The 19095-nt window shown below is 41.2% G+C and overlaps 2 protein-coding genes across 2 annotated transcripts; one reads left to right on the top strand and one right to left on the bottom strand.

The window, feature by feature from the left end:
* Positions 1-341: 341 nt before the first annotated feature.
* On the top strand, positions 342-5547 carry ptgesl (prostaglandin E synthase 2-like). The gene is made up of 7 exons (XM_041937465.1): positions 342-632; positions 1794-1982; positions 2215-2270; positions 2498-2650; positions 2868-3068; positions 3287-3404; positions 4261-5547. The coding sequence occupies exons 1-7, from the start codon at positions 342-344 to the stop codon at positions 4387-4389; spliced, it is 1137 nt and encodes a 378-aa protein (XP_041793399.1). The 3' UTR covers positions 4390-5547.
* A 416-nt stretch (positions 5548-5963) lies between these two features.
* gle1 (GLE1 RNA export mediator) lies at positions 5964-18942 on the bottom strand. Its single transcript, XM_041937086.1, has 15 exons — positions 18764-18942; positions 18070-18312; positions 17755-17913; positions 17124-17272; positions 16969-17029; positions 15787-16044; positions 14735-14960; positions 12923-13035; positions 12391-12603; positions 11254-11444; positions 11009-11138; positions 10776-10880; positions 9317-9399; positions 9147-9210; positions 5964-7799 (listed from the first exon to the last, which is right to left on the bottom strand). The coding sequence occupies exons 1-15, from the start codon at positions 18863-18865 to the stop codon at positions 7731-7733; spliced, it is 2166 nt and encodes a 721-aa protein (XP_041793020.1). The 5' UTR covers positions 18866-18942; the 3' UTR covers positions 5964-7730.
* Positions 18943-19095: the final 153 nt, after the last annotated feature.

Genomic DNA, 19095 nt, shown 5'->3' with positions numbered 1-19095 from the left:
AAAATGTAATATAGTTGAAATGTGCTAACAGTGTAGTAACATGGTATGGCATAGTATAAAGACAAATGAGATATAAAAATTGAAGAAAAAAAATAATTGTACATGTAGTGTAATTATCAATGAAATACTTTCAAATGTAAAATTAGTACAAGACTGGTAAAAAAGAAATATATGGACTAACTGGTTGTCATCATGACCCCACAAACTGTAATGTTGCCTTTTCTGAGTCCCTTGGTGTCAGAGTTTATGTTAGCACATAACCTGACAGGCAATCCTCAGGGCAACAAAGCCTCCTGGTGTCGTCCCTCGCGGTGCATTTTGGGATTTTATGTAAAACCAACATGGCGGCCGCCTGCGCCAGAACGCTTTGTAAGGTCGGCTGGAATATTTCGGCATCTGCAGCCGCCCGTCGGCCCGGTACGGTTTCCTACCTGGTGGGGAATGTGGGTGCACACGGGTCTAGGAGGGCGTACGGCACCGGCGGGACCGTGGTCCGCCCCAAACTGCTCTCCTCTCTGCGGGGAGGAGGAGGCAGGGTGCTGGGCTGTGCCTTCCTGCTCGGTGGAGGTTTGGGTTTATATCACACTGTGAAGTTCAGCTTCCAGCAGCACCTGGCCGAGGAGGAGACCAAGGTGAGTGTCCTTCCACCGGGCTCGGTAAGGCGTTGACACAGTCAGCCCGGTAAACGTGGTCTCTGGTGGCAGTTTTCCATTTGTTACTTGACTGTTACTTGACTTGGCTGCAGACAGGGTCACCTGCATACACTGATGGAAGCACATATACTATGGTACTGCACCCAATTTTAGTAATTTATCTTTTTTTTATGCTACTCTATAGCTCCACTGCACTCCATTTGAGAGGTAGTAAATATTGTCCTCTTCACTCAACTTCATTTAACAGCTTTAGTTACTCTTCAGATTCACATCATTGATACAAAATATAATGAACTAATGCACTCCGGTGTCTTATTATTATAGTTTAAGATACCTGGCCAGTATATAAAGAAATTAAAATGCATGCATTACACATGCATTCATCATTAATCCTAGTTTAGTTAAATGACATATTCTGAAATGAGTCATTCTGCACAATGAATACTTCTACTTTTGGTGCTTCACCTACATTTTGCTGCAAACACTTTTGAACCTCTAGTCTTGTAAAGAAATTAGATTGCAGGACTTAACTTTTGCTGTTTGCTCTGAAGCTGCTGCTGTCGTTTGCAGGCGTTACTGCATCTCTTATCATCGTCACTACTTCAGTACACTGTGATCAGCCCATGTCGAATCAGTTTTATTTGCCTTTCATTACAAACTCCCATTGTCAGGACCAGCATAGTTTAAACCCACACAATACTTTAGGTTACTAGATAAATGTGTCAGGTTGCAGAGACATGAAGAGTATTTTATTACGGTAATGACAGCAACATGTTGGCCTCATAAAAAATTGGACAAGAAGATAAAGAATATACTGTATTTTTGATGTTGTCCTAAGTGCTGGACCCCATAGACCACTATAAACATTGTGTTTCAGCGTGTTTGTGCTTATGTGATTAATTGTAAATTTATTTGGGCAAATGCATCACTAAGGAAAAATATTGCCAAAATTATGAGTGACTTGAGTTGAGTTTTGCAGTATCGCCTGGTTCTTCTACCTGTTCAGTATAGGAGCCACGTGTCAGAATTTACATCGTGTATGTTCGAAGCTCAATTTGGGTCTGATCATGTACATTAGAATCAGCCTTTTTAAGATGAGCTTTAATGGTGGATCCTCTTTCCTCTGCTGCCCTATTCCAGGTTTCAGGAGGAGGCGTGAAGCTGACTCTGTACCAGTACAAGACCTGCCCCTTCTGCAGCAAGGTGCGGGCGTTTCTGGACTACCACGGGCTGCCGTATGAGATCGTGGAGGTGAACCCGGTGATGAGGCAGGAGATCAAGTGGTCGGCCTACAGAAAAGTTCCTATTCTGATGGTCGATGGCGAACTGGTAAGACGGTCAAATCTCAAGATGAGAACACTTGACTTATGCCAAAATGTTTCCCACACTATAACCAGTTAGTACTACTACTACTCTTAATACTTCTAAAAAATGTTTCTGATTTCTCACACGCTGAAAACTGGTGTTACCGTGTCAGACCTTATTTCTCCATAAATGTGCGGCCATTTTCAAAGAAACCTCCATATCTCTGTGTCTTCTCTCTTTTGTTGCTCATCTGCAGCAACTGAATGACTCATCTGTCATCATCAGCTGCCTCAAGACATATTTAATCAACAAGTAAGTTGGAGGTTGCCTCGTGCTGTATGAAAATGTGTTTTCTCTTGATAATTATTATAATTCATTATTATAATGGATCATGAAAATAGTTGCCACTTTTCTAAAATTAAAATAAAACCAAATCTAACTGCTTGGATGGATACCACGACAGGCAAGAGAGAAAACATACTGTATATTTGTGGAATTTGGATGCACTCACCCTTTAAATATGAACCTCTGTCATCCAGGGAGAAAAGTGTGTCTGAGGTCCTTCGCTGCTACCCAGAGTTGAAGTTTGTGAATGACAGTGGGAAGGAGGTGACGGAGTATTCCAACAAGTACTGGCTGATGCTGAGTGAGGACGAGACCTTGGTGGTTTACCCCGAGAAGGGAATGCAGAAGTGAGTCCAGACCTGCTGCTCACACTCAAACCGCTTGAGATAGAAATCACGGCTTGGAACCGTCAGCTCTCATTTTGAAAGGTTTATTTGGCCCACATCTGGCCAGCCTACTCCACGGCAGTGAACAGTGCAGTTTTATTGTGTAAACAACATCAAAGTCTTATCGCTGCTATGATGCAAATTAAACTCAGTGTTTGTTTTCTTGTCCTGTTTTCAGAGAGGAGATGAAGTGGCGTCAGTGGGCCGATGATTGGCTTGTGCATCTTATATCTCCCAATGTGTACCGCACTGCCGATGAGGCCCTGGCGTCCTTCGACTACATCGTACGCGAGGGCAAGTTTGGTACTTATGAAGGGTTCTTTGCCAAATATGTCGGCGCTGCAGCCATGTTTCTCATCTCAAAAAGGCTGAAGAAACGGTGAGTTACACATGAAGAAGTATGTTAGTAATGATCCTCAGTCCAGACTGAGTTTAGTGCTACTTAATTTTCCAAGCAGGAGGAAATGCATCTGTGTGTTATGGAGATGTGCATCATTGTTGCTTATGTGGTTAGGTCCTATAGTTTTTTTTTATTTTTGAGCCAGTGATTGGATGTCGGTGTCAAGTAGTGATTCCTTTCCTCTGGTGATACAACAGACACAACCTGCAGGACGATGTCAGGCAGGATCTCTACAAAGCGGTCAACAGCTGGGTGGCAGCCATTGGCAAGAAGAGGAAGTTCATGGGTGGAGAGCAACCCAACCTGGCAGACCTGGTGAGGGGACACATCTGGCTCTCTATGCAGGTTTAAATTTTCAGGGACACACACACCGTGGTCCTGAGTGAAATACCTCTACAACTAGTAAATGGATTTCCATGAAATGTGGTCAAAGGAGCTTGATGATTCCCCCGACTTTTCATGTAGTGCCTCAGCTGTACTTGAGACAACATAGAATTCCCCGTACCCTTCAGATAATCTGTTTTTGTCTTCATGCTCTGTTTTTATACAGTTGTCCTAAAAAAAAAAAACCTTTCATTTCAACAATCTTGTATTGTTTGTGTGACAAGACAACTTTTCAAACAAGCTCCTATAACAGAACATGAACAGTACTAAAAGTTAGCATGTTCTACCGACACGATAAAGGTTGGCATGTTAACGTCTAATAGTCTTTAACAGGTTTGTTATCAAGTAGGTATGTTAGCATGCTAACAGGCTAACAAGTCACCATACACAATTTTAGCATAACTGTGATCATAGTTAACATCTTATATATGTTGTAATGTATGTCTCTTTTGGCATGTTAGTATGCTAACAATATAACATTTTGGTATACAAAGTGTTCATAAATCAATTTGTTATTGGTTTATAGAGAGTCACAATATTGGACAATAAGAGCCCAAGTTGATATCTTCAAATTGCTCATTGCTACATGCTAATGGAAAGTCTAGGATGTGCTTTAATGGCCACTGTACAGAGGATAAATCTCACATTTTTTACCCAGCTAGTGGTAAGAATCCCTATTATCCCTATATCTTCATCTAAAAATGTTCTTATATGTAATAAACATTGCAACCTTTAGAACCTCACAGCATCGTGGAAGGTGCTACAGATCGTTTTCCTCTGTCTGCAGGCAGTGTTCGGCGTCCTCAGAGTGATGGAGGGCCTGCAGGCATTTGACGACATGATGGAGAACACCAAGGTCAAATACTGGTACAGACGCATGGAGAGAGCGTCGCTCAACCACGAGGGCCGCAACTGAAGGAACAGCTGAAGCAGACCACAGAACACAGAGCGCTTCCAGCCTCAAAAAGACTGAACAGTAAACCGCCAGCTTGACAGTGACCAGCATCTGGAAGTGGGAAGTCCTGCTTTGATTCTGGAGATTTCGGTTTGAGAACATGCACAACTGCCCTGATTGATTTCCTGCCAGAGACATACAAGTGGAAACCTATTGATTTGTGTAAGAGAGGTCACAGCAGACATTTGTGTAGATAAAGATCACACACGAAAACACTTTTGCCAGATATGTAATTTTACCCTTTAATGACACAGCTGCTTTGTGGAGGAACCGTGAGTCTGCTGTTCATTTAAGCATCTTTTACTAACCTCTACTGGTGAACTGTGGTAACTGCACCAAACATACTGTTTACATACTTGGCCAACACAGTAAGGTCACATTTTCACGTTTTGGGGAGGTGAAAATATTGTTCTTTAGTAGTTAGCCTGCAAGGTTTCCATGCAGATCTGGAAAAGTCTGGAAAATATTTTTAGGACAAAAAGTCAGAAAAACTGCTTAACTGAAGTACTTTTCAGTCCTCCTCATGACCAAAAAAGCTGTAATTTGGGAGCTGCTGCTTGTATTTCACATACAGTACTGTATATTGTATTTATGAAAAACAAAACACTGTTCAAATCTATAAACCACAAATATTTAAGTTTGAGCTTTCAAGTTCTTCTGACTGTAAAAAAGGGAACAGAGAGAGAGAACAAGAAAAATAATTCACTTCACTTGGAGTATCAGATACACATCACTGACTTTAAAGTGATCGAAATGTTTTTGTCTAGTTGACTCTCAGGTTGCTCAGCTAATTTATCATTATTTTAATTCCAAAGGCAGACGCGTGGTTGCCTAGGATATTACTGCTTATGCCAATTTTCATCTTGGTTCAGTAGTTTCTGTGTTAACTTGTCAGAGATATCATGAGATCGGGGTATGTCTGTGGTAGTTTGTTGCTCTGTGTACCTGATGCAGGATCAGTCTGGCAGCGAGGAATGAATATGCTAATCGGTTGCTGTTCTCTTTGGGGTAAAGTAAAATAAAATGTTAAGAACTGGTGAGCTGCCAGTTTGAATGTACTTAATGTGCATATTGCAGATCAAGTTATTAATTAATTGTATTAAAACAATGTGCATTAGAGACCTGGAGTTGTGTGTTTTATTTGAGCTAGTTATCATTTTTTAATTCCAATCGAGATCACAAAATCTCTTTTCAAGCGAGCCCTGGTCAAGATAGCAGCAGTGTTTGAAACCACACACACAAACATTAAAAGCACAAAAACAAAACATACAGGATCAACGCATAGCATCATATGTCGAAGAAGACAGACAGGAGGAAGAGGATCTATCTAAGGAAGCAATTTTAAGTTAACTGAATTTTCCACCTAACCTTCACTACATTTTTAAATGCTTTAACTGAGATCAGCCAATCTAGCCGTAAATCTGCAACTGGTTCCAGGCTGCAGGGACAGAGAGCATAAAGGCCTGTTTGCCCACTTCAGTGCCAACGTAAGGGACATCATCATCATCACATTCAGGGCATCATTTGAAATGAAATAAAAACTACAAAAAGATATTTTATTTCTAATTACATGGTAGGATTACATCTGACAAAGGAAGAAAAATGCAGCTTGCAGAGGCAAACCAATACATTTATTTGATGAGTTACTTTTCAAATTTGAATTATTAATACACAATATAATCAACAAATAAATGATGTATGTTCATACGTGAAGATAACATCCCAGTGAGTAAATTCACAAGCTACCCTCCAGTAATTAAATAAAATTAGCTCCACCATTACTGGCTGCAACATTAAACTAATCAACACATAATGAATGCATCAATGATTATAATAAATTTATATGTATGATTCTAAAATGGGCCATAATGAGTACTTTGACTTTTTAGTAGATTTTGACACGAATACACTGATTTGAATTCCTGATGTTACTTGTAACATATTTCCACCTTGTGGTATTTTTCCTTCTTCCACTGTTGCCGACCATCAGTCCAAAACCCAAAGACAATCCATTTAAAAATGAACAGAGAAAAGCAGCAGATCTTACATTCACAAGCTTGAACCAGTAACTATTTGACATTTTTACATGATAGATTGGCGATCTACTTCCACTATACTAAAGATTTAAAATATCTGATTGTTTTTTTTTCTCAGTTTGAAACTAGACAATTTGACTTTTCATAGAAGGCAAAAAAAAGTCAAACAAACCAAAGGATGTCAAACATTTCAAACTGCTGATGAGGTTTTATTTCAGACATGAGATTTATAGATATAGATGAAGATTACAATCATTGTGTTAATGTACCTGTATAATCTACATTATATCCAGAACACACCTGCAGAAACAAAACAAAGCACTGAGTCACATTTCTGTCTCAATTGTGAGGATGAAATTGTTTGTGTTTGGGAAAATACTGACTCATGACCTTCAGCAGTTTTATACTTAAACCCGTTTATATTTCTAATCTTGGGATAACGTCATTCACAATGATTAAACTGACAGTTCATCATACTGTGAATCTTTCCTCCACATGGTGGATTCATAAAAACATAAATAGCAAAAGTTCAAATCATTCAACACTATTTTGATTTGAACAGCGACTGTCGAGACTCAATAAAAGCACAAATGGAGGCGATCCTGTAGTGACACACTAAAGTCAAACAGGACAGCAGCTCCGCGTTATGATCTTTGAACACTGCAGAACTTAGGCACTGTGAGGGAAACGTTTACATCTCTACACAACGCGTCACCATTGCGTGTCTTCATTTAAGAATGTGGCCGGACTTTGCTGGACTTGTTTTGTGCTCACATAAATGTTGTAAATTCCAAAGCTGTGAGAAGCAGAAAACCACCAGTGTGCTACAGACCAGACAAACACTTGAACCAATGAGGTGAGGACGGATGTGTTGGCAAGATTTAAAGGAATCAGAGATAAATATCTTGCTGTCAGACCTGGAAAAGTGTTGAATTAATTCTTACTTTGGAATATATTGTATTCAAAAAAATGTAGGTGGAGTGTGCCATCGTCCATCAAATTCCTCCTGATCAGTTCCTTGAGACGTCCAGTAAATGAACCTGACGCAAAGTTCATGAGCCACAGAAGCTGTATTACATCTTGGCTAAACAAGATGTGACAACCATCTTCTCACAGGAGCAGCTTTGACACTTCCTCGCTGGTTACTGACTTATTGCGAGTACCAGCCACAGAGCACAGTTTCCCAGCAACAGACCGCATCCCTCTCCTGCTTTAGTCGGTCCTAAACGACGTCATCCAGCGACATCCAACGCGGCTCCTCCTCCATCACGACCTCCAGAACACGGAGCTCAGCTGGCCTTTGGGTGGACTGATCTGTCGGCTCTGCAGTGACGTCTACATGTGGGCGACAAACTTCAGTTGAGCTTTTTCAAAATACAACAAAGATTGAGATCACAAAAACTAATTTAATGTACTTTGTAATATGTATTTCCCTTTAATATAAGTTTCTGTTTTGGCTTCTTCTTTCAGTGCTTTGTTCCTATTCTGCCTCCTTCTTTATTCTATTTTTAACTTGGTCCTGTTTATATGTTACAAGCTGAACCTTCAAAAATATTATTTCCACCTTCTTCCCTTTAAACTTGGTTCTCTACTCTGCATTTCTCCCTTTTACTCTTTAACTTCATGCTTATTGTGTCATGTAGATGAAATGTTCTCCTCGTCTGGGGAGTACATTTGACTCATTTTGGAAACAAAACATTTTAGGGAAGATGGTGATCGACTGTTCTTAACTGGAGAAGCACATGCTGAGCAAACACTGAGGATGAAGCCATTTTTTAACCTCTGAACTGGTCATCTGAAGCCTCAGAGCTTCATTCAGATTCAAGTTCTGCAACTAAACATGTGATTGGCACATTACTGGGAAAAGAAGAGAATAACTGAGAAATATGGCAACGTATACTAGAATGATACCATCATACAAATGAGAACATTGCTAATCTATGCCAAGTAATAATGTCATAAAAATAATGTGCTAATTCAATGAAGGTCATTCTCCAATCACATCAGATTGTAACTCACAGACTGTTACATAAATATCGACGTTTATAAGATCCATTAATACTGTGTGCTCATAAAAATATTTTATATCTGAGCTTTTTGGACAATGTATTCATTAACTAGTCTACTGTGACATATTGCACAATAACTTTTAGATTTAATGCAGAGCCTCTGAAAGTAGTATTACAAATTTATTAGCACGCAGGCTTCTCTGACTCTTGTTGGACTAGCGTCAGAGAGGCGCTGCGGTGCTTCGGGTCCAGCCTTGAAGAGCTGCTCAAAATTACCAGACGTCACTGTGCTGTTCTGTTCAAGGCCACGAAGCTTTGAATCCTTTTTCAGCACCAAGAGAAAGAAAGCTCCAAAGCTTCATCAGCCCGTCACTACTGAAGTAGCATTATACATGTCCTGTATATAAATAAAACTGAACCTTGCTGTAAAAACAGACTGCCTACACCGTTTTTCTTGGAAGTACAGAGTAACGTTTCCTTTCTCTTTCTTCTGCCAACGCTCGTAAGTACGTATCCGTCTTATTTGACTAAAACAAGTGAGAGGAACGATGTGACCGACTGAACCAGTGAGAGCACAGAAGTCGAACTGTGCCGAAAGTTAATGTCATGTACAAGTTCAGTGAGAACATGCTGTGTCTGGCCAGCTCGGTGCTAACTTTAACAGTTAACATACCTCTAGAAACTGCTTGAGTCTGATGACTGAGCCCATCTGTCCAGTGCTGGTCACCGCTTCAATTCTGGAGACAACAAGAGACACATTCAACGCAGACGTGAAACTTGTGCCGACAGCTGCTGGTAACATATTGGACGTGACGTGCTGTAAATCTGCTAAATGCTGTGTACCTCTGGAAGTATTCCTCTTTAAGGAGCAGGATGAGTTTCCAGAATTGGCCCTGATACTGCTTCATCAAAGCATTACCACAAACCTGAAGGAGACACACACACAAAGATAAAAGTCAGCACTGAAGTTTAAGTGCTTAACCCACACTTACACCCGCAGCTGCTTTCACTGACCACAGTGATGACATCAGCTGCATCACCGGCTTTTCAAACAGTCGTGAAAAAGGCTTTAGGAGTCTGACAACAACACAGTGACATGATGATGTGCTCTCAGTGGGGGAAGGAGCAGTGGGAAAACATACTCAACTCTTACCTCAAGACAGATCAACTGATAATCTGGCATATGTTAAACCTCACAATGTCACCACCACAGACGCACACACACTTAAACTTCTGTCCTTATAGGATAGACATGCATTCCCTGGTCCTTCATGCCTGGATCAGACTACAGGAATGAGATTTTGCTGTGGCTGACAGATTACCAGCATCGTGGCTAATTGTGAACAACAAATCAGGCGTCTATACCCGTGTAGTGTGACATGCTGAATTCCCTGTCATGCAGCATCTGGGACGCCCCAGAAATGTTGGTGAGAAATAGTAAAAGCACTTTATCAGCCGGCCGACTAGCTGGCTATGGCTAATAACTATGGAAATAAAATGACTATATGTGAAACTCGTTGTTCCTGTCCTGACTCTTATCCGGATGCTACCCAGTAGATGTATACATAATGACTGGATGGGCAAGTTTGCACGCCTCTTGCATTTGCTTTTAATGTTTAGCACATCCACAGCCGTTTTTTTCTTTTTTTTTCTCGGTAAAAAACACCGGCAGCATCACACACGCCCACCCACCTCCCAGATGATATCTGAACTTGTGCCAGATCGTGAAGTAAGATGTGCTGTGGTCAGGGTCATATTTATAGCCTTGCCAGTCACCCGACCAAGACATGACAAGAGTTTATGGCACTGTGATCGTTAGATCTGACAGGGTGACATTCGTCCAGACCTAACCCGAACCTAAACAGAATTCTAACCTAACCCTTAAAACTAAGTCTTCAACTTCAAACAGCCATTTGAAGTTGTGACGACCAGAAATAACGTCCTCACTCTTGTTCCAGTCCTCACTATATAGCAAGTACAAGTACATGCACACCCTGTATTAGTACAAAATTAGTAAGCGGAAACTAAAAAAAAATGCACAAAAATGAATAAAGGGAAAAAGAACGATGACTTGCTGACTTTACACACTGTATTTTATTCAGTATGCTTTACTGGGTCATACTGGGAGGAAAATCAGTTGGATCACTGTTCAAACTTTTAGGAGTTGATCAAGATATTGGTTGACGTGGTTCTTACCTTATCCTCATCTGTATATTCAAACATGTATGTGGGATCTGATGTGTGCACAGAAACAACAACGCTGATATTTTAAGAGCAAATTTTAAAAAGGTAAAGGACTCACCTCAAGAAAGTCGAACAGCAGTGTAGCCGTGATGTCTGCCAGAGGTTCCATGTTGAGCATCTGAGCCAACCAGCGCCAGCCATGGTTCAGACCGTGAGGAGCAGACTGAAACACGTGAAGTACAAAGTGTGGTGGAATTCAACACAACAGAGAATCAAAGGATTAAACATGCAGAAGCTTCGCAATACTTCTTAATGGTGGAATAGTGCAGTCAGTCTGATAACTGTTCTTACCCCCTGTTTGGAGCTGTAGGGCCACCTCATCTGGATCATGGCAGCGTACAGACGGATCATGCCGGACATCCTCTTCAAGAAACTGTCCTGACCTTCAACCCCGGAGTCGTCCACACGGTAACCAAGAATCCTGATGAAGCACAGACAAAATACGGGACGCAAATCAATATGTTTTCATTGTTTAATTCATCAAACATAATAACTGAGTAAAAGGAGGGTGCAGTGACAGTTTCTGCCTCCCTGACCTCTGATATTCCTCCACAGGTGTGCCGTCTTTCATCGGAGGATAGTGTGGGACTGCGTACGGACATTTCTTGTGCAGGTGGGCCAGGATCAAATCTCCCACTTGAGGGTGCAGCTCCCAGACGCCGGAGGCCACTACGGCGATGGGGAAAGCAGCTTCATGATGAGACGCCACCTCCTCTTCTCCTTGTTTCTACAGGAGGAAAAAAATTCACCAGAAGAAGAAGAATAAAAAAAACTTGTTTTGTTATGGGTTTTGTTTTTTGTACACATTGTAGAGTAACACTGCAAGAGTTATGGGCTGTATTTCCGCTGTTGTAATCTAGTGCATATTTATAATGCCTTCTCCTAGCAATCTAAATATTAAATACAGTCTTTGGGTGAAAAAGACTCTGAGGGCTGTCTAATGTAGCAGGATTACTGAGCTAGCTGGGTAATCTGAACCAGGAACTTCGATGTAAGAGAGCTGATCCCAGATACAAGTTACCAAGATAAACTCTTGATTCATGTAACAGACTGATCAAAATCAGGGCATGTGCCCATAAAAACAAATGTCAGACTGAAACACGTTTCTGCTGGGGGCTGCAACTAATGATTTTTTTTGACCAATCAATTAATCAGCCAGTGTATAAAAGCTCAGTAAATAGTGATCACTTTGGCTTAAGCTACCAGCTGCTGTTAGCTAGTTAGCTCTGTTAGCTGTACAGCCAGTGGCTCTATTAGCTGGCTGAAGTCTGCCCTGACCAAGAGCTCAGAGGGTATTTTTGGTGTTTACACCATGGGTGATGGAACTGGGATCAGCAGCCTCCGAGTGAACCCACTGGATCAGGACCAAACGCAGTCTCTGAGACTGAATGAGGCCAATTTGACTGAGCTGAGCTATACTATTGTACTACTGCCTCTTGAGGTACAAAGTGGTGCGATTCACAAGACAAGACAGGCCATAGCTAGCTGGTTAGCATGCTAACTTCAACAGGTATCTCACAACACATTACATAGACATCTTTGACATAACATCAGAGCCGTTATTTCTTCACATTCTGTTGATGTTTTTTGGTATATTGGCATATTTTAGTGTTGTATCACACATTCTCCCTCCTCACTGGGCTTACATATCAAACAGCGCCAACTGGACTCACCACAAACTTCTCAGCCAGTTTGTAACAGACGAAGTCCAGGCCCTGTGGATGCTGGGAGGTGGAGACAGCCTTCCCGACCGACACCACCGCCCGTCCCGACAGCAGCTTGTCTATTTTGTCAAAGATTTCTCGGAGCTGCGACCCGGAGTTGCTTGAGATTTGACTAACTGGGATGCTGGCTGCTTTCTGGAGTTCCAGCTTCAGCTTCTTTGTCTAGGTGCAGAGAAGAGACATGAAAACATCGGTACAGAGTTCTGCTCACAAGTAAATACTGAAAACATTAAAGAATCACCATTACTGCATTTTATTGTTGCCACATCAACTCATAATATTGTGGCTGGCTATTGAACCTCAATATCTGTCAAGTGCTTAAAGTACTGCACTAAAAGTCTGTTCAGACTCAATCTTATTTATGTTTTCTTTAAGTTTGGACACACCTTCAATGTTTTTTCTTTATTTCTAAAATTAGGTTATTTTGGTTATATTGCATGGGTTGGATTTTAAACATTCATGCAAAAAAGCTCAAACTCACCTGGGCATCTTTTGGGGAGTTGAGTTGTTCGAAGGACTGAGCGCACTGAGCAGCCGACTCCTGCAGCTCATTGTACCATTTCAGCGTGCTGTCTTCAGCGCTGTTCTGCAGGCCTGTGGAAGACAATAACTGTCAAATATTACACGGTAGTTACTCTAGTTTGTATTGTGTAAATGCATATATATATATATATATATATATATATATATATATATATATAAAAACCATGAGTCATATGGCTATCTGTGATGCAAAAGGGGTCTCTACTAGTGTAGTGATGAACCCACAGACAATGATCACCCAACACTGCATGTCCCATCAGCTCTCGGGAGTTATTTGGTGTCTTTAAAACTCATTGTTCTAACTTTTTATCAGCTAGCTAGCTGAGTAAGAAAGTGGAACATCTAGCAGGTAAAGAATCAAATTTTCTCAGGAGTTGGGAGATTAAATTGAAGCTAAAAGGACAAAAAACCAAAAACATGCTACTGAACTGTGTTGATGTTACACTGAAAAGATACCTCCTTTCTCTGTTTGAGGTTAAAAATAAAAAAGACTTTCTGTTGGTGGAGTAAATAGAACTGAAAGTTTTCATTAAATCCTTTTTTGTGGCTATTAAAAAAGAAAGGAAGGAAATGTTCAAACAGGAAAAAATCTTGGTTAATAGTTAATGGTGGACCTACATTCATCAGGTGTAATGTGTTATATGTGTTAATGGGACAATGTCCAGACCTGATTTTGTGGACATTATTCAGAGTTCATATGAGCAAACAGCTTTAGTGTCTCTGTTATATATTCACGGTGGGAAGCCTGACGTAGCAATCCAGCTGCCTCAAAAGGTCACAGGATTTAGGCAGCAGGACTGTTTACCACGTTACCAGTTGGTGGTGATAATGTTCCTCTACTGCATCTCTGTTTGGAACCTTAAAGCTTCCATTTTAAAAGAGTTTAGTTTTTGTTTTTAACTCAAAATAACATATACAGTGATACAAGATTTTAACCATATCGCTGAATGCTAATAGCAGGTGTAACATCAATTGTTAGTGTGTGCATTTGTCACAGAAACATTCACTTTGGCTTTTGACATTCAGAGATTCTGATTGACAGATGCAGTCAAAAGATGCTTCTGTTATCCAATCTGTAATGTATATTAAAAACAAAAAGGAAATTATAGACTGTATATCCCCTGTCCATTTGCATTTATACTGCATATATCTATTGATTTTCATTGAAACATGGTGATATCTGTGCATAAAAGGTCCATTGCGGCAAAACAAACTAATTTGGCAGCAACAAATACTACGTTTCATTTGACATCAGAGCCAGCGGTCAAGTACCAAAGGGCTTGCCATGATAATTCTAACATCTCTGAAAGTGTTGGAGCAAATTTCTGAATACATTTGGATGAACTGACCACATAATGGAAATATAAATGTTACTTTGTCACCTGAAAACTGATTAAAATAACAAGATCAACAGTAGTACCATGTCAAAAATTCTATTGTTACACTGGGCTCAAAATGTGCGCCATCACTGCTGGTTGGTGCAAAATGCATTCTGGGATACTTGGCTAAGCCAAGTCCATGTAGACTCTGAGCTTGAACAGAGGACCAGAACAGAAGAACAAACAGGAGCTCAGCTTGAGAAAGACCTCATGTCTTTTGTAATTCTACAGACACTTGATATTTTTTCCAGCTTATAAGACGATACGATTTCCTTCAACACTTGATGAGCAGATCTGTGAATCGTTGGAGCTGCAGGTGATATCCATGTAGTGATCCTGTAGACAATCCTGGATCAGAACAATTCTCTCACCTTTCCTCTTTGCCTTCTCTTTGGCCGACTGTGCCGCCGCCTTCTGTGCTTCCTGCTGTGCCTGCAGCTCCACCTGCTTCCTGCGCTCCTCCTCCTCCTCCTCCTGCTCCTTCTTCTTCTTCTCTTGAGCCTTGGCGACCTCCTCCTGCATCAGCCGGATCAGCGCCCTCATCTCGTGGAGGGCTCGTTCGGCCACGGTCATGTCCTCCACGCTGGGAAACTCTCCCTGGAAAGACACAGCCGAAAAGGTTACAGGGAGTCTGACGAGTGGGATGATCCACATCAGAGATCTGACCTGATTCATCCCGGACTGAGACACCTGAGAGCCGCTAGAAAGACAGCAATATATAAAATATACAGAACACACACTACACATTTCCCATGTAGTATCTTTGCAGTTATTAAAACACACACAAATTTTACCTGTACTGAACTAAAGAAAGCATAGATGCCATTTTATTCAGCTGCACCAATACATCAAACTTTAATATTCTAGAAATCTTGTGCATTATTCTATACACATTTCTCCAAAAGTCATCCTGACATGTTGATTATGTTTGAAAGCTTGGAAGGCATGTTTTAAAAGTAGACTACAACATAAACACAACTTGCACAGTAACCTGTTCAGATGCTGATAGTTGTTGTATTTATTTGCTCACGTTTGGTGCCATACTGGTAATTTTAGGACGTGATCTATTTGATGGGTTTATTGACAGGTAAAAATTGATCAGCTTTCATCAATTTCCATGATTGTTGGCCAGCTAATATCAGTAGCTGTGTTAACCGACATAACTCTAGCATAAACATAACTCTCCCATTAAGTACAGCAACAACAGCGTACAGCCTGCTATCCATGAATGCCCTGTCGTGTGATCTCTGCTGATAGAAGGTCACGACAGACCCAAGTCATCACTGCTGCACTTCTCCTGCTGCCAAATATCATTGAGCGTTCGGACAATATTTCTGTGGGGAATCCTTTAGGGCACTCTTCACATTTTCTGACATCTTACAAAAGCCAAACCTGAACTTTACAAATCAGCAGTTGAACTGACCTCAACTGTTTTTCGCACGACCTCTGACACCTGGGAGCACAGCTGGTTCCCGCGGGTGCTAAGGGAGCTGATGCTGGCTACTGGGAGATCAGTTTTTGTCTGGGTGGACGGATCCAGCAGCTGGTTGAGCTGCAGGATCTCCTCCTGGATGGTGTTAAGGTTCCGCAGTCTCTCCCGGCCGTCCGCCTGCCGCTGCCGCTCGAGCTCCGCCTCCCGCAGGCGCTGCTGCTCCGCCTCCCTCAGCCGCAGATTGAGGATCTGAAGCAGAGGACGGTGAAGAAAATGTATTTCTACTCTACAAATCTTCCACGGCTGCCAACAGAAGTTTTTCTAAACTTATAGTTTAGAGTAAACAGTCAAAATTTATCAAGCGTTTCAGGATCAGTCCTTAAAATTACATTATAAGTAGTAAAATACCAACATCTTCTGCGCAGGCTGTATGTGTAACTGTAACTGAGCCATCTTATTGAGCCATCTTACTGCAAACAAAGATGGGCCACACATGGCACACACACACAATTTAAAAGAACAGATAATTTCGTTCAGCTATGTGAAGTATCCTACTAATAACAGTAATAGTGCTGCATCTTTTATAGTGCTGTTTATAGTGATGTTTTCCCCGCTGCAGTGATGGTGCAAACCCTCTGTAGGCTATGGGCACTTCTCCACTGGAAAAACTTTTTTTTTTTTTTTTTTTTAGCGCTTCCATATAGCACCACCATCGTTAAATTTAAGTAAACAAACAAATGAATAAATTAAAAAATAAATCCGTGATTTGCATGAATGCAGCTTGTTTTTCTGGATCTTCACATTAAGTGGTGGAGAAATGTATAAATCTGCATGTTATCTGAGGAGCTGTAAGAGTGACCGAAGCTTGATTGGTGGTGACAAACTCAAACTCACAAATTAAAGCTGCATTCTCCCTGCCGCTATAGGTTTGTGAGGACCTCAGTTTTTATTCAAAGAATTAGAATATTTCTGCCAAAGCTGTGTTTTTTGACCAACTCTTTGTCATCAATTTATATGAAATGTCTCTGTATGACAACTCCTAACAGGTTAAGACACCTGTAGAGCATTCCTACATACCAGCACAGATAGGTATAATTTCCTAAGTTAATGAAGTTGTTAAAACACTTGTCACTCTCACCAGTATCCTTTCTACATTTGGTTTGACGATCATACCTTCATTCTGTGTCGCTGCTCTTCCTTCAGCTTCTCTTGACGCCCGATGCTCTCTTTAGTTCTAAAGTGCACAAAGTGGAAAAAACAGACAGTTTTGTTCACACATAACATTTCAGAAATGTTAAAAGACTGGCATCCTTGCCGGTGGCTCTTACTCTCTGTCCATCATGTCCCTCATGCTCTGGTACTCCTGCCTCTGCTTCAGCTCCATGAACTCCTCAAAGCGTTTCAGCTGTTCGGACTCAGAGCTCACCACCGCCGCCACCAGCTTCTCCTGCATCTCCTGTCGCAGTCTTAGTGCCATCTGAGCCGGCAGATATAAGACATCAATCAGGTGACACTGCAGAGCTTCTTCTCTGCATGGCAGGAGTTATTACACCCTACTGATAGACAGTAAATAAGTTCTACGTGTCTTAAAAACGGTCTAAAAACTTTGACTTATAGGAGTCAAAGAATTCTTAGCAAAAAGTAGGATTGAGGATGTTTGTATAAAGAAGTTGTAAGAAACTTTTAGCAAAGTCAAAGAGTCAAACATTATACAAAACATGCTTCAATATGCTGAAAACTGAAAGCTCGTATAGACATATTTCAATTCAGTATATATCCAAAAAGGATAAGCAGATTATGTTTAACACTGCATCCAAACTTTTTTTTTTTTTTTTTTTTTAAATCATTGTACACACACTTAGTCATGTGCACACCTGCATAAAGCAATACACAGTCCAAATTTCCTTATCACACAGCCCTTATGCTGACCTTCAGGGATGATTAATCTTTGTGTCTGACCTTGGCCTTTGTTCGGTGTTCCTTCTCAAATTTGATAATGTGGCGTGCCATATCCATGGCTTTGGGCGACAGCAGGGAAATGGCAGGTAGTGATGCAGGACTGGAAACTTCACTGTCATTTGCCACTAGATCTTCATCCCTCGCTTCATCACTTAGAGCCTGCAGCACATTACCACAATAAGAAAAACTGAGCTAAAGAAAATCACACTAAGGTCATCATGTGGACTCTTCCATTAACATATCATCTTGACAAACTTTTCTTCTCACATACAATATCACAGAGCGATCAACATGTGCTCAGGATGAGAGACTTGCCTGTTCACTCTCAGTCCTTAAAGGCAGGGCTGCAGAAAGTGTGATGTGCTTAGCGTTGATGTCGGGGATGGATCCTGCGGAGGAAACCGAGGTCGAGATCTCCTCAGAGAGACCTGGACTGGAGTCTCCGGAGCTGGAGCCCAGAAAACAGGACTTCTGCAGTGGCACGGAACTGAGACGGTCCAATATGAACCCAGAGTGCGAGGACAAGCTGAGGGCCTCTTTACAACCTGCCAGAATATCCTGAAGGGACACAGACACATTGAACTTCATGCGTACTTGCCAATGATGTGTGTTTTAGGTGTGTACTCTCCCGACAACTCAGAACATGTCAGATTCAGCGGAAGACCAAGACAGAAAGATTTTCACTAGTTCAAAAGTGACGAGCTCAAAACTATTCGTTTATAACACTTAGCAATAATTTAGTAATGTTAAATAATCAAAGACAGTGCTTCCACCTGTTTGTGCTGCTTGTTGTATTGCTGACTGAACAAACTGTGGTGGTGGTGGTGGTTAGCTGCTCACCTGCTTGTAGATAGTCTTGGTACAACTAAATGGCTTGAGGGCCGTTTTAAAACGCTATCATCAGATTATCCAGATAAACAAGCAGTAACAGCTTGTCCCTGCTACCAAAGACTAACTAACTAACCGTTAGTCAGCTAATGTGTGTGTTAGTTAGCTAGCATAAACTCACCTCTCCCCTTTCTGACCAGTAAGGGTCGTATGTGATATTTGCCTTTGGTGAATTTTTCAAGGCCTGTAAAGTTTCCCATCGTACGTTTTCAGAAGGCATCATGACGGAATGGTACACAAAACACAAAATACAAACTACTGGCTAACGTTACGTTAGCGAGTTAAGTTTTGAGCCGCCGGATGAGGTTACACAAATTACAATCCGACGGGAAACAGCCCGCCTTCTGCGGAGACGCTCTTTGTTTCCGGTTTTATTCTTGGTATAGTTCTCTCATATAAATAGCATTGCTCACAATAAAATCCAGACTCTGCAATAACACGAACTATATTACT

This window comes from Chelmon rostratus, chromosome 5 (genome assembly GCF_017976325.1).
Source record: "Chelmon rostratus isolate fCheRos1 chromosome 5, fCheRos1.pri, whole genome shotgun sequence".
In the NCBI taxonomy this organism is placed as follows: Eukaryota; Metazoa; Chordata; class Actinopteri; order Chaetodontiformes; family Chaetodontidae; genus Chelmon; species Chelmon rostratus.
Note: the sequence above shows the minus strand (reverse complement) of the source record. Positions and strands in the feature narration are given on the sequence as shown.